Source organism: Erinaceus europaeus, chromosome 2 (genome assembly GCF_950295315.1).
Source record: "Erinaceus europaeus chromosome 2, mEriEur2.1, whole genome shotgun sequence".
NCBI classification, from domain to species: Eukaryota; Metazoa; Chordata; class Mammalia; order Eulipotyphla; family Erinaceidae; genus Erinaceus; species Erinaceus europaeus.
The window spans coordinates 140,189,719-140,204,033 of NC_080163.1; the positions used below are offsets into that span (position 1 = coordinate 140,189,719).

The 14,315-nt window shown below is 50.0% G+C and overlaps 3 protein-coding genes across 5 annotated transcripts; 1 reads left to right on the forward strand and 2 right to left on the reverse strand.

The window, feature by feature from the left end:
- Positions 1–4,748: 4,748 nt before the first annotated feature.
- On the reverse strand, positions 4,749–6,633 carry C2H16orf86 (chromosome 2 C16orf86 homolog). Its single transcript, XM_060185303.1, has 4 exons — positions 6,387–6,633; positions 5,949–6,178; positions 5,391–5,593; positions 4,749–5,290 (listed from the first exon to the last, which is right to left on the reverse strand). Exons 1-4 carry the CDS (start codon positions 6,489–6,491, stop codon positions 4,896–4,898), a joined length of 933 nt encoding a protein of 310 aa, XP_060041286.1. The 5' UTR covers positions 6,492–6,633; the 3' UTR covers positions 4,749–4,895.
- A 79-nt stretch (positions 6,634–6,712) lies between these two features.
- On the forward strand, positions 6,713–12,077 carry ENKD1 (enkurin domain containing 1). 3 transcript variants are annotated; one of them, XM_007517726.3, is made up of 8 exons: positions 6,713–6,780; positions 7,009–7,107; positions 7,194–7,388; positions 9,407–9,579; positions 10,993–11,118; positions 11,211–11,374; positions 11,475–11,611; positions 11,702–12,077. In XM_007517726.3, the coding sequence occupies exons 2-8, from the start codon at positions 7,023–7,025 to the stop codon at positions 11,860–11,862; spliced, it is 1,041 nt and encodes a 346-aa protein (XP_007517788.1). In that variant the 5' UTR covers positions 6,713–6,780; positions 7,009–7,022; the 3' UTR covers positions 11,863–12,077. The 3 variants fall into 3 exon arrangements, with proteins under 3 accessions (XP_007517788.1, XP_016041316.1, XP_060041285.1); XM_016185830.2 differs by having other exon boundaries at positions 6,724–6,829; XM_060185302.1 differs by lacking the exon at positions 6,713–6,780 and adding an exon at positions 6,917–6,935.
- Positions 12,078–12,254: 177 nt separating this feature from the next.
- On the reverse strand, positions 12,255–14,249 carry PARD6A (par-6 family cell polarity regulator alpha). The gene is made up of 3 exons (XM_007517727.2): positions 13,907–14,249; positions 13,357–13,579; positions 12,255–13,128 (listed from the first exon to the last, which is right to left on the reverse strand). Exons 1-3 carry the CDS (start codon positions 13,967–13,969, stop codon positions 12,377–12,379), a joined length of 1,038 nt encoding a protein of 345 aa, XP_007517789.1. The 5' UTR covers positions 13,970–14,249; the 3' UTR covers positions 12,255–12,376.
- Between the last annotated feature and the right edge of the window lie 66 nt (positions 14,250–14,315).

Genomic DNA, 14,315 nt, shown 5'->3' on the forward strand with positions numbered 1-14,315 from the left:
CATGAGGAGCTGGCCAGTCTTGCAGTGATGTTATTCCTCGCGCCCACCTTTGCTGCAGTTTTTATGAGATGTTCGTGAAATGACAGAGTGCGATTGTGAGCCCAGCAGGCAGGACACTGAAAGGCGATGCTGCCCTCTTCCTCCTAGGAAACATCAACTCTGCTCCAGGTTAGTCCCTCTGTATTAGGAGGATATTGGCAAACGCTAGAAGAAGAAGGAGGATATTGAAATTACTCCATTTGGTGACTGACCTAGAAAATGTTCATGTCCAGCATGTATATCTTGGATCAGTCCCATGTTGGAACTAAGGAGATATGTCTCGAAGTGGCTTACATGCAGGGGTCAAAGAACCACCAGGGTTCTGGTCCTCACATGTGCTGAACCCACAGCTGGTTCCAGACTTATCCTACACCGCCCCCTCCTGGAGGAAAGTAACATCATCTCCCAGGACTGGTTTCTCAAAATTAAAAAAAAAATTTTTTTTTAACTTCTTCCCAAGCCACTTTTTATTTGTGGTTAAAAGTAGTTTATAAGGATAGCATAATGGTTATGCAAACAGACTTTCATGCCTGAGGCTCCCTCAAATCCGAGGTTCAATCCCCTGCACCACCATAAGCCAGAGCTGAGCAGTGCTCTGGTTAAAAAAAAAAAAATTGTGGGGGAAAAAAAAAAGTAGTTTATAAGACTGTGCTATTACAGAAGCTGGGCAGAGGTGCAGTGGGTTAAGTATACATGGTGCAAAGCTTGAGGACCTGTGTAAATATCCCGGTTCAAGACCCCAGCACCCCACCTGCAGGGGGGTTGCTTTGAAAGTTGTGAAGCAGGTCTGCAGGTATCTATCTTTCTTTCCTCCTCTTTGTCTTCCCCTCCTCTCTCAATTTCTCTGTCCTATCAAACAACAACAACAGCTATAACAACAATAACAACCACAACAAGGGCAACAAAAGGGAAAAAAATAACTTCCAGAAGCAGTGAATTAGTAGTGCAGGCACCGAGCCCCAGCAATAACCCTGGAGGCAAAAAAAAAAAAAAAAAGATATAGTTCCCACACTACACATGCCAGCCAGAGTTCTGTGTCCCCAACCCCTCCCCCCTGCAATAACCTCCATAGTTGTCATAGTCCTAGAGATGGTATATTTACTCCTTTGTCTGTATGTGTGTGTGTTTTCAAGTTAGTGTGTTTCAGTTCTGTAGATTCTACATGAGTAAAACTATCCAGTAGTTTTCTTTCACCTCTTATTATACTAAGCATAGTCACCTCCAGTTCCATCCATTTTATTCCAAAGAACATAATATAATCTTTTTTTTTTTGGCCTTTGGGGTTATTGCTGGGGCTTGGTGCCTGTTCTACCCATCCACTGCTCTTGGAGGCTATTTTTTCCCTCTTTGTTGTGCTTGTTGTTTATTGTTCTTATTGTTGTTATTGCTGTCATTGTTGTTGGCTAGGACAGAGAGAAATGGAGAAAGGAGGGGGAGAAAGATAGACACCTGCAGACCTGCTTCACCACTTGTGAAGTGACTCCCCTGCAGGTGGGGAGCCGGGGCTCAAACTGGGATTCTTATGCCGGTCCTTGTGCTTCACACCATATGCTCTTAACTGGCTGCCCTACTGCCTGGCCCCCATCTTTTTTTGTTTGTTTGTTTGTTTTGTTTTCTTAATTGCAGAGTAGACTAGTATTTTGAGGAGTATATAACCCCAGACATCTGCTGATGGGCATTTAGATTGCTTCAATTCTTTGGCTATTATGAATAATGAAGCTATGCACATAGGGGTACATATGTCCCTTCAAATTAGTGTTTGCATGTCTTTTGGATAAATGCCTAAGAGTGGTATTGCTGAGTCATAATTCCATTTTCACCAAATAATCTTCCTTTGGTCAAAATAAACAATGTGGGGCCCAGGAGTTGGCACAATAATAAAGCACAGGACTAGCAAGCGTATGGCCCTGAGTTCCAACCCTACCATTATATATGCCAAAGCCATGCTCTGGTTCTCCTGCACTCCCTTTCCACTTTCCCTCTCCTACCAATATATCTTTTCTTTTCCCCACCAGGCTTATCACTGGGACTCAGTTCTTGTACAGTGAATTCACTGCTCCCAGTGGCCATTTCTCCTTTTTTATTTATTTTATTTTGTAGAACAGAAAAACTGAAAGGGAGAAAGAGACGTCTGCAGCCCTGCTTCACGTCTTATGCAGCTTCCTCCCTACAGGTGGGGTGTGAAGATTTGAGCCCAGGTCCTTGTATATGGTAACATGTGCCCCTAACTGGGTGTGCCACTGTCCAGTCCCTCTCAGCAATAAATTATAAAGAAAAAGTAGGTGGTCTGGGAGATAGCACAGTGGATAAAGCATTAGACTCTCAAGCATGAGGTCCTGAGTTCGATCCCCGGTAGCACATGTACCAGAGTGATGTCTGGTTCTTTCTCTCCTATCTTTCTCATGAACAAATACTTTAAAAAGAAAGAGAGAAAGAAAGAAAGAGAGAGAGAGAGAGAAAAAGTAGACAGTGTTTTTCCAGGCCAGAGAAAATAAAGTTTTCGGGGCTGGGTGGTGTCACACCTGGTTAAGTACACACATCATTACAGGGCACAAGGACCCAGGTTCAATCCCCTGGTCCTTGTTCACCTGTAAGGCAAGGTGGTGAAGCAGGGCTTCAGGTATCTCTCTTATCTCTCTCCCTCCCCTCTCAGTTTCTCTTGGTCTCTTCAATAATAATAAAAACAAAAAGTGTAATTAAGAAGAAATAGTTTGCTATTCTGTATGTTACAGCAATCAGAAGAAAACTTCTAAAATGCCTGTTTCTTATTTTCTACCCTCCCACCACAGCTAGACTCAGCCAGATGATGGCAGCAGCCTTCTTACCTCCCTGTCCATAGTTCTCTTCCTTCCCCATTCTGCCTCTCACACTGCTGCCTACACAACTTCTCCAGAATATCGGTCCTAGACCCCTCCCTGCTGTGTGCTGCTTCTCGCCATTTCCAGACTCAACCAACCTGCTGTCCTGATGGCTGTGCCTTCTGCTTCAACCATAGCAAATGGTCTGGCATCTTCTGTACTAGCAGAGCTTTGTCCCTGGCATATCCTTTGCCTGGAAGACACCCAACTCTCCTTAAAGAGTCAACCAGAAGACTTCTTTTCCATTACTTGTCCCCTAGGCAAAAGTGGCAGTCACACCCACCACCTGCAGTCTACATCTGTCATCTTCAGCTCTTCATGCAGGCATCTCCTTACATCCTCATGTCCCCCTTAGAGTGACCTCCTAGAAACAGTGGCTTCTTCCATTCTTTTTTTTTTTTCCACCATGGAATGAATCCAGGGTTTTACATATGTGTAGCACCAGCAACTGACCTCCCCCCAGTTAAACGTGTTCATTCTTTACTTAGAGAAAGAAATAGAGGAGAGAGGAGAAGCAGATTAATGTAGGAGAGAGGTAGTCGGGCGGTAGCGCAGGGGGTTAAGCGCAGGTGGCACAAAGCGCAAGGACCGGCATAAGAATCCCGGTTTGATACCCTGGCTCCCCACCTGCAGGGGAGTCACTTCACAGGCAGTGAAGCAGGTCTACAGGTGTCTATCTCTCCTCTCTGTCTTCCCCTCCTCTCTTGATTTCTCTCTGTCCTATCCAACAACAACGACAGCAGTAACAACAACAATAAACAACAAGGGCAACAAAGGAATAAATAAATATTAAAAAAATAAATAAAAGAGGAAAAGCAGGACTGGTGTTGGTACACCAGACTGAGCACACACATTACTATATATGAGGACCCAGGTTCAAGCCCCAACTCCTCTCCTGTAAGGTGAAGCTTCACAGGCAATGAAGCAGTGCTACAAGTATTTCTTTTTATTTATTTATTGCCTCCAGTTTTATTGCTGGGGCTCAGTGGCTGTACTGCAAATGCTCCTGGAGACCATTTTTTCCCATTTTGTTGCTCTCGTTGTTGATATTATTATTATTATTGTTGTCATTGCTATTGTTGCTGGATAGGACAAAGAGAAATGAGAGGAGGGGAGACAGAGAGGGAGAGAAAGACACCTGCAGACCTGCTTCACTGCCTGTGAAGGGACCCCCCCCACACTGCAGGTGGGGAGCCCAGGGCTTGAACTGGGATCCTTATGCCAATCCTTATGCCATATCCTCTCCCTCTCTACTGGTAACCTTCAGGTTCATCTGGGAAGACTTTTTTCCCCGTGTGTACCAGGACTTCATTCCTGTGTGATTCCATGGCTCTAAGCAGACTTTTTTTTTTTTTTAATAGAGCAAATGACAGGAGAGGAGGAGAGATGCCATAGTACCTGCCATGCATATTGTTCCCATGTGGTGCCAGGAGCTTGATCCCAGATCCTTACACATGGGAAAGTGTGTGTTCTAGCAGGTGAGCTATCTCCTGGCCACTAGGAAGTCTTTAAATACATAGCACTGGGCCCTAGCCCTGAATATTCTGTTTCAGTCTGGTCTAGGCAGAACCCCGGAATTTATTTTTGTTAAGTTTCCAGGAAATTCTGGTGACCTGTCAACTTTCAAACCTTGTTTGTTTTTACCAGAGCACTGCTCCACTCTGGCTTAAGGTGGTGCAGGGTATTGAACCTGGGACTTTGGAGCCTCAGGCATGAGAGTCTCTTTGCATAACCATTGTGCTATGTACCTCTGCCCCTCAAGTTTCAAACTCTGTCCTAGGGAATCTTCCACCCTTTCCCAGCCTCTCTCCCTCTGCAGATTCCTTATTTAAAGAGTCACAGAGTCTGAGGAAAGGAAAAACATTTTATTTTTAACAAGTTCAGAATCTCAAGTAGGGGAGGGGACCCATTTCCCTCCTCCACCTGAGGGCTTAGGTCCACAGCCTGCTGTTCTGCTTCAGGTTTGGGAGGAGGGGAGCCAGCACTAGGACTGGACAGTCACTTGTACTGAGGAGAGAGTGGGGGTACAAGTGGGGCAGCACAGACACTCAGCATTTTGTTGATGTCTACCTGTGTTGACTTATCCACCTCAGCCTTGAGGCAGCCACTGACCCCCAAGTTGGGCAACCCCCCAGACTCCTCTCCTGGGGGAACCAGAATTTGGGTGGGGGACACAATTGTACTGGCACAGGGTAAAGCAAGGCCTGGGCCCAGCTCACCTACAACAGGCAGTAAAGCCTGCAGTTGCTCCACACCTGCCTCAGGGGCCAGAGCCACCTCTGACTCAGGTTCCACTTCAGCCTCAGCTTCTCCATTTACCTCTTCTGTCTGGTTCAGCTCAGGGTTCAAGTAGTTGATGTACTGGTACAGAGGCCGTAAGCGCTGGACCTTTCCTGCAAGGATCCAGGGCAGGGCAGGGGCTAGAGCTGCAGACTGTGCCATATCTGGGGGCAAGCAGACAGGGAATAGGGAAGGCCAAAGGCTGCCACTCACGCTCTAGCCCCAAGGTGTCTGGTGGTGTGGAAACTGTGCTGGTTACAGCTGAGAGTACCGGGGTGCCCAGATTCTTACGCTTCTTGGCTTTTTTGTGCTTGGTGGATGGTGATGGCTCACTCTGGCTACCTTCTGGTTCCTCCTTCCTCAGTGGTAGGTCTGCTTCAGCCCGAGAGTGGGCTTGGTGGATAGGCCCTGGGAGACTGAGGGGGCCAAGCCAGAAGTAGGAGGCCTGAGGAGCAAGTCTCTGCCTCCTGTACCCTAAGGAATACCCCCATCTGCCCACCACTCCGGGCCCAGATTCATATCCTTTTCCTCATCATTAAGGCCTAGGTCTGGGCAAGGACCAAGAGCTCATGTAAGCTCAGTCTTCTGCAAGGCCCTGAGATACTATCTCTTGTACCTTATTCCAGAGATTCTTAGGGATAGAGGGGGGGGGAATGATGGTAGTGGCAGGGAATAAGGATGCACCCTACAGGAGGGCAGGGTTTAGGAATCCTACCAGAAGGAACATCCCCTAACCCATCCCACCTCTGCATCTCTGAAAAGTCCCCTCACTTAGCTGGCTTCCTCTTTGGACCATGACTGGGCCTAACAACAGAGGCTGCAGGCCTGGAACCTCTCTCCTCAGGTGCCTCCACCTCTGGCTTGACACTCTCCTCTTCTGACTTGAGTCTTCCATCCTGGAGCTCTGGCTCTGATACTGATCCTGAAGGACACTTATCTTCACTCTGGGGCCAGCAGGCTTCATGGGCTGGCACCAAGCACAAGTCTCCCGTCACAGGACACTAGAGTTGACATGGGTAAACTGGTTACCATGGCCAGGCAAAGAGCACAGGGGACAGTCTTAAGATACCTGACATTAAACACTAAAGGTGAATAAAGGGCAACAGGCCAGTGTGGAGCCCATTCTGGTAGTTAAGGGGCGGAATAATGCAGCCTGGTCTCCTAGAGCCCTGTGACCAAGTGCTTGAAGGCAACACAGCCCATGGTCACCTCAGAACTCTGAGCTTGGCCAACAGTTGCCTCTGCAAGCTGTGGCAACCCCACAGACGTCCCCTCCTGGGATCCTGGCAGCCTCTCTGTTTCTGCTGAAGCCATTGCCTCGTAGGGTCACTGCGTCCCAGACGGTTGATTGAAGGGGTATATGAAAGGCTGGACCACAAGGGGCCTGAGTGGTGGACGCTGAGCGAGTCTACCAGATTGGCTAAGGGGCAAGGCCCGAGTGGGAAGGGCAACAGGCAACCGCTATGCCTCCCGTATAGGAAACTACAAGCCCCAGAAGGCCTTGCGCCAAGGGGCATTGGCCCCTGACGTCAGGGACGGAAGCCAGTGTTGCCTAGCAACAGCAAGCCGGGTGGGGTTGCAGTGGCAAGGAGCAAGTGTTCCGGTGAGCCCCCTGCCCTGGCGGCGGCGCTGCTGGACTGGCGGCGAATGGGGTATCGAAGTGGGTTAGGTGACAGGAGCACCGAGCACAGGCTGCAGTCTGGAGGCGGGAGGAGTCTGGGAATGGAGGGTGCGGTTCGGGTCAGGGTCCCTGTCCAGGTAGGCCTCGTGCTAAGGAAGGGGGTCCGGGCGGGAGAGGCGCAGCCCAGCCGACCTCGGTGCACCTTTGCAGGGCGGCGGGACGGCATGTGCGAGGGACCATCCCGCATCTCGGGGCCCATCCCCCCAGACCCCACGCTCTGCCCCGACTACTACCGGCGCCCGGCCTCGGGTGAGTTGGAGGCGGGCGGTGCGGCTGCGCAGCCTTGAGCTCTGAGTCCACCCTGAGCCTGGCACTCTGCTCCCTCTGACCCGCAGCCCAGGGACGCCTTGAGGGGAACGCGCGGAAACTGAACCTGCTGACCTGGGACCGGGACCTGGATGCCGGCTCTCCCCGAGGCCCGCGAATCGGTCCTGGAGCCCGACAGATCCTGGAGCGCGGCAGACAGGGCGTGGGGGGCGTGCTGCTCCAACTCGGGGGGATCTGCCTAGGCCCAGGAGCCTCTCCCAAGAGTAAGTTCTGGGCAGAAGGGGCTGTGAGGCAGATCTGAAGTTGAAAGCTGAAATCAGAAAGCAGCTGTGCTTCCTTCACCAACTATAAAAGGGAGAAAATGCAGTACTGCTTTTCAGAAGAGGAATGAAAGAGGTAACTTGGGAGTCAGGCAGTAGCACAACTGGTTAAGCGCAGGTGGTGCAAAGCGCAAGGACCAGTGGAAGGATCCCTGTTCGAGCCCCCGGCTCCCCACCTGCAGGAGAGTCTCTTCACAAGCAGTGAAGCAGGTCTGCAAGCGTCTTTCTCACCCCCTCCTCTGTCTTCCCCTCTTCTCTCCACTTCTCTCTGTCCTATCCAACAACGACAACATCAGTAACAACAATAATAACTACAACAATAAAACAAGGGCAACAAAAAGAAAAATAAATATTTAAAAAAAAGAAGAAAGAGGTAGCTTTCACGTCCTGGGAGATGACTCAGCTTTTAGCCCCATACTTTACCAGTCATGAGGCCTTGGGTTCGATGCCTAGCACCAAGGGAATTGCACAGATGATACAGATGATAGAGAAGGTCTTGGTGTCTCTCAAAAAAATAAGACTGTATATATATATATAATATATATATATATATGTATCTAGTATATGTATGTATTATATATAGTATTCAACAGGGAGTGTGGTCTGGGAGGTAGTGCAGTGGATAAAGCATTGGACTTTGAAGCATGAGGTCTTGAGTTCAATCCCCAGCAGAGCATGTATCAGAGTGATGTCAGGTTCTTTCTCTCATCTCCACCTGTCTTATTCATGAATAAATAAAAATCTTTAAAAAGTGGTCCGGGAGGTGGCGCAGTGATAAAGCTTTGGACTCTCAAGCATGAGGTCCTAAGTTCGATCCCCGGCAGCACATGTGCCAGAGTGATGTCTGGTTCTTTCTCTCTCCCCCTATCTTTCTCATTAATAAATAAATAAATAAAATATTAAAAAAATAGATAAGGGAGTTGGGCAGCAGCACATGTGCCAGAGTGATGTCTGATTCTTCTATCTTTCTCATAAATAAATAAAAATCTTTTTTAAAAAAAACTATAACAAACAACGACAACAACAATAATAACTACAACAATAAAACAACAAGGGCAACAAAAGGGAATAAATAAATAAAATAAATATTAAAAAAAACTATAACAATAAAACAAGGGCAACAGAAAGGAATAAATTTTTTAAAAAATGGAAAAGGGGGGTCGGGTGGTGGTGCACCTGGTTGAGCACACGTTGCAATGTGCAAGGACCAGGGTTCAAGCCCCCGGTCCCCACCTGCATGGGGAAAGCTTTGTGAGGGGTGAAGCAGGGCTGCAGGTGTCTCTCTGTCTCTCCCTCTCTACCACCCCCTTCCCTCTCGATTTCTGGCTGTCTCTATCCAACAAATAAATAAATATTTTTAAAAAATGGAAAAGGGACTGGAGAAACAGCTCATGAGGTATGATGCCTCTCTTGCCATGCTTGCCGCCCAGGTTTGAGCTCCAGCAGCATGTAGGGACTGCTACCGTGGCATTGGGGAAGCTCCAGTATTCTCCCTTTCTGGTTCAGTTGCTTCCTCTTTCTGAACGAATGAAAAAAGTTGTCTTGGAGCAGCAAAAGCACGTATGTACAGATGCCATAACATCAAAAACAAATAAATGGAGAGGGGGTTGGGTGGTACACATATTACTAACACAAAAGGACTGTGGCTCAGCGCTCCAGCCACATAGGGACACATGCAGAGAAGCTTCATGAGCAGTCGAGTGGTATTGTGGTCTCTCCTTTTTCTGTTTTTCCCTATTCTCCCTTACCCTGTCAAAAAGAAAAAAAAAAATAGACAGTCACCAGGAGTAATAGAGCTATGCAGGCAAAAAGCTGCAGTGACAACCTTGGTGGCAAAATAAATAGATGAAAAAGTAAAGGAGATGTTTCCATAGCAGGCAGGGTTTGAGCCTATGTGTGAACTGGTATGAGTTGGAATGCATGTATGTATAGAACAGAGTCTGGCAGCATCTTTTTCCTAGGGAAGGACCCTAAAGACTACGAGAAAGAGAACCTGAGGCGTATCAGGGAGATCCAGAGGCGTTTTCGCGAGCAGGAGCGCAGCCGGGAGCAAGGCCAGCCCAGGCCCCTGAAGGCTCTGTGGCGCTCACCCAAGTACGACAAAGTGGAGTCACGAGTAAAGGCCCACCTTCAGGTACCTGCTTCAGGGAACCAGAAGTACAGTCCATCTTGTTGGTCAACAGGCATTTAGGTACTGATCTGAGTTGTCAGGAGGGAGGACAATCATAGCAACTTACATAAAAGGAAAAAGAGACGATTTGTTCTGCAGGCTGGGGCAGAGCCTTACTCAGAAGTGGTGATGGCTGGCTGATCTTGAAAGACAAGGAATTATCCAAGGGGAGAATGAAAGCAAACATTTTAGATAGATGGAACCTTACCAATAGATATTCCAAGGCCAGAAGGGAAAGTAGGGATGCAATGTACAATTCACTGTTAGACTAAGAAGTTAGCAAGATCCCATAAAGTGTTATATTATATAAACCATGTCTCAACCGTTATTTCAGTGGGAAAAGGAGGGGCTGTTGTGGTGGGATTCTGTCTTGAGTAGACAATGATATATTTTTTAAATATTTGTTTATTTATTCAATCCATTTTGTTGCCCTTGTTTTTATTGTTGTAGTTTAAATTATTGTTATTGATGTCATTGTTGTTGGATAGGACAGAGGAATAGAGAGAGGAGGGGAACACGGGGAGAGAAAGACACCTGCAGACCTGCTTCACTGCCTGTGAAGCGACTCCCCTGCAGGTGGGGAGCCGGGGCTCCAACTGAGATCCTTACGTCGGTCCTTGTGCTTTGCACCACATGCGCTTAACCCGCTGTGCTACCGCCCGACTCCCTGACGATATTTTTTTAGCCATGGGTCTCAGGAGGAGCAGGATTGAGAGAAAAGACAGCAGTCATATATGCAGATGTATTGAGTCATATGAAGATGTATGTGGGTCTCTGAAGGGGAGGTGGGAATGTATCCAGAAAGCAGATGGATGAGGAGTCCATGGAAGTGATCTTGAATTTGAGATCTTAGAGGACAGCTGTGAATTATATTTGTGGGGCCAGAGCCAAGAAACTTGACTAAGAAGCAAAAAAAAAAAAAAAAAAGAGAGAGAGAGAGAAAGGTATCTGGAGGCAGGCTGGAGGTATAAGGAGAGGGTGGTTTGCTGTTTTCTTAAAGGTGTGAAACACATTTCAAAGCAAATGAGGAAGCCCAGGAGATGGCGCAGTGGACAAAGGCAGATGAGAAGTTTCCCCTCAGGAGGAAGCAACCTATAGGTGTGAGGACAGAGAAGGACCCAGAGGTCCCTATTATCTTACAATCTTATAAATCAGTATTAAATCACTAATAGACAGGCAACAAGGGCAACAAAATGGAAAAATATGGCCTCCAGGATCAGTGGATTTGTAGTGCAGGCACTGAGCCCCAGCAATAGTCCTGGAAGCAAAAAAAAAAAGAGAGAGGGAGATCCTGAGGGCAGAGGGATAGAGGCAGTCTTGTGGATTGAGATCCTACCCCCAGCCTTACTGATTGCTCTGCTATGCCCTGCCCTCCAGGAGCCCAGCCCTGCCTCTGGAACAGAGCCTGCTCACTTCCTGCGGGCACACTCCCGTTGTGGCTCTGGGCTCCCACCACCCCGTGTCTCCAGTCCCCAACTAACCCAACCAAGTCCCAATGCTAAGGTGAGAGACTGCATAGGGGCCTGGGAAGTGGGTCAGATGTCCTGAGGGGTTCTGGGACAACCCTTACCTCATCATCTTGCCATGTCCTGTAGGGCCCAGGCCTCTGTGTGGACTTCATTAGCCACAATGCCCGCACTGCAAAGAGGGCTCCCCGGCGGCATTCCCGCTCACTGCAAGTCCTGGCACAGGTGCTGGAGCAACAGAGACAAGCCCAGGAGCACTACAACATCACACAGAAGGGCCACATGCCCCATTAGTAGGTCCCACTGCCTGATATCCAGGGTGAGGGGTGCCTCTGAAGGGTAGGAGCCAGCACCTGGGCTGGGACCGTCAACCCTGAACCTATGCATCTGCAGCTTATTGGAACGCAGGGATCTGTGGCGGCAGGAGGCTGAGGCCCGTCAGAATAGCCAGCCAGACCCTGCCATGCCTCCTGGCCATACTCAAATGCCAGAGAACCAGCGGCTGGAGACCCTGAGCAAACTGCTCCAGAGTGAGTACTAGGGTGAGCAAGATTGCATGGGGAGTGCACTGGGGACTGTGCATCCCTACCCAGCTCTCACTGCTCTCAAATCCCTTATAGGCCAGAGTCAGCTGCTGCGTGAGCTGGTGCTGCTGCCTGCAGGTGCCGACTCACTGAGGGCCCAGAGCCACCGTGCTGAACTGGACCGGAAGCTGGTGCAGGTAGAGGAGGCTATCAAGATCTTTTCACGCCCCAAAGTTTTTGTGAAGATGGATGCCTAAGCCCCTCTAGATATGGACATAGAAACAATGTGCTGTGAATTGCCTGATGGCTGTGAAGAGCAGGGTCAGGGTCGGGCCCTATCAGAGAGGGGTCTGAAGGTAGGGGGGGGGGTAAAAAATATCCCCAGAGTATTCCTCCCAGCCACTGATGGCTACTGAAAAGTCACAAGGTCTCTTAATCTCTTTGTCAGAATTAAACTTTTGTACACACTGGGCTTTGTTTCCTAAGAGCTTTTCTTACCCTATAAATGTCATACCCAGTGGCCATCCTGCTGCTTGACAACAGGAAGGGCTCCCTAGCTACCCTTGTAACTCTGCCTCATGTCCAGGGCAGAAGGCAAGGCCTTAGTATCAGGAAGGAGTCTGGGGCTGGAACACAGAAGAACCATGACTGTATTTGTAGAAAATCTTTAATGTTCCTTAGACTGAGATGGTCCTGTGAGCAACCCCCCACATCCCAGTTCCCTGCCTTGTCCCTTCTGCCTGGAGTGTAAAGGGGCTGTGTCTTTGCCTGTCACAGGCTAAAACCACTACCATCTCCTCTCATGCTGTTCCCCCAGTCAGAGTTGGCCTGCTCCTGATCATCCAGGGAGGGCAGAGAGCTTCGGGCACCAAGAGGTAAGCGGCCCGGGCGCAGGTCCCAGCATGAAGGCCTCTGAGACAGCCCATTGGAACAATGAAGCTGGCTGTTCTCAATGACCAGATCATTGCTGTCATCATCACTGTCAGGCTCAACAGGCCCAGACCCAGCAGAGGGAGGCCCTGTCACACGCCCAGATGCCCCGCGCATCACGTTATTGCGCTGGTTGGCTGGCTTGACAGTGACAATGAGATTGTGGCTGTTGGCAACCATCATGTCTGTCACTTGGTCCAAAGTCTTCCCAGCCACCTCAATGCCATTCACCTCAAGGATTTCATCACTGACCGCCAGCAGCCCTGTACTCTCAGCCAGGCCCCCTCGTACCAGGCGGGAGATAAAGATGCCTGGAACCCGCTCCAGGCCCTGAGGAGCCACACGCACACTCATCCCATCTCGTATGTAGAAGCCCAAGGGGCGGTCAGAACCATGTTTGTGCAGTCGCACCCGTCGGTGGGTCTCAGGCAGTACGTCCACGTCTATGACTGAAGAAACCTGGCGAAAATCTTGGGGCAGGCTGATTAGCAGGGGTGGCCGGGTGCGCAGAGGTATTACTGGCCGAAGTAAGAGTCCTTTCTTACGCCGCTGCAGAGAGCTGGAAGCAAAGGCCAGGCCACTGGAATCAGCTTCTGTTACAGGAGAGGGGATTGCTGAGATCAGAGACCCTGTTCTCCCACCTGGACCCTTTTCCATCTGCCCCAAACCTGGGAAAGGGGACATTGTAGCTATTTCTTTTTACTTGGAGGTCAGGCCAAGGGCAGGGACTGCAGAAAGTGAAGTCTGGATAGCTGAGACATGGACATAGCCCACATAGACCTCCCCCACAGAGGCTGCCCACTGTACCCCATCCTCCTCACCCCGCTTCTGCACCAGTAGGCGTAGTGGTGGGGGCCCACTGGCCAGGGCCCGGTGCAAACTGTCGTCGTTGGTGAGAGGCAGTAGGTCCCCGTGAGCATCCGTATAGCCAAGCAGCACTTCCAGGCCAGGAATCTGGTGTACTGCACGCAGCAACCGGGAGAACTCTTGAAAACTACTCACCGAAGCACGAGGCAGTGCAAAGCGGCGGAACTCAGCATCAAACTAAAAGCAAGGAGCAGGGGGTGATGGTGGGAGGGGTCAGGACTGTGCCCACTCCTTGTCACAGGTCCAGGTTGGTACATAGTCCTGACACAACAGCTGCAGCCTTGAGCTCAGACCTCAGCCCCAGTATAAGGGACACTGCCCAAGGTCTTCTTCTCCCCGGCCCTCCAGTACTCAGATCACAGAGGGACTCTGGAGGTCGGCACTGGAAGGATGGATTATGGATGGAGGAGACAAGGATGGAAAGGAGAAAAAGGTGATGGGAACCAAGGAGCTAGGAAAAGGATAAAAGGAAAACTGGAAGTGCGGGGGCAAAGGGACCCTTACTTTGCTCTTCACCTCGACGATGCTGTCGGGACTGCGCGCGGGAGTCCTCTGTGGCCTGGCCATGGCAGGGCCGGGCGGGCCAGGGACAGTGCCCCAGGCGGCCCGCCGAGGCGCAGGTGCACTGCTTGGCCAGCCGGACCGCACCGCCCCGCCCCTGGCTGTAGCACTCGCCCCGCCCTCTTGCCCGGACCATGACGTCAAGGGGACAGCGACTGAGTGGAACGTGGAGTCCACGTTTCCTAGGAAACAGAGCTGGGGGTGGAGAAGTCACCGGAAGCTCTTGCGTCATTTACGCTATGGTCCCCGAGTCCCGGGAGTTTGGGGGTGGGGCTCGGCTAATCCTAGGGGAGCATGAAGGTAGTGACATTTACCGAGTGCAGTGTACTCTTCTACCAGCCTTGCAAAGCCG

Excerpts from the sequence above, each read along its gene's own strand:
- C2H16orf86 (XM_060185303.1), bottom strand. The coding sequence starts at position 6,491 with ATGGCTTCAGCAGAAACAGAGAGGCTGCCAGGATCCCAGGAGGGGACG. Across the intron at positions 6,179-6,386 it reads GCCAAGCTCAGAGTTCTGAG|TGTCCTGTGACGGGAGACTT; the intron begins GTGACCATGGGC and ends TGTCAACTCTAG. Across the intron at positions 5,594-5,948 it reads CCAAAGAGGAAGCCAGCTAA|TCTCCCAGGGCCTATCCACC; the intron begins GTGAGGGGACTT and ends TGGCCCCCTCAG.
- ENKD1 (XM_007517726.3), top strand. The coding sequence starts at position 7,023 with ATGTGCGAGGGACCATCCCGCATCTCGGGGCCCATCCCCCCAGACCCC. Across the intron at positions 7,389-9,406 it reads CCCAGGAGCCTCTCCCAAGA|GGAAGGACCCTAAAGACTAC; the intron begins GTAAGTTCTGGG and ends TCTTTTTCCTAG. Across the intron at positions 11,612-11,701 it reads CCTGAGCAAACTGCTCCAGA|GCCAGAGTCAGCTGCTGCGT; the intron begins GTGAGTACTAGG and ends AATCCCTTATAG.
- PARD6A (XM_007517727.2), bottom strand. The coding sequence starts at position 13,969 with ATGGCCAGGCCACAGAGGACTCCCGCGCGCAGTCCCGACAGCATCGTC. Across the intron at positions 13,580-13,906 it reads TCGTCGAGGTGAAGAGCAAA|TTTGATGCTGAGTTCCGCCG; the intron begins GTAAGGGTCCCT and ends CCTTGCTTTTAG. Across the intron at positions 13,129-13,356 it reads CCTACTGGTGCAGAAGCGGG|AAGCTGATTCCAGTGGCCTG; the intron begins GTGAGGAGGATG and ends CTCCTGTAACAG.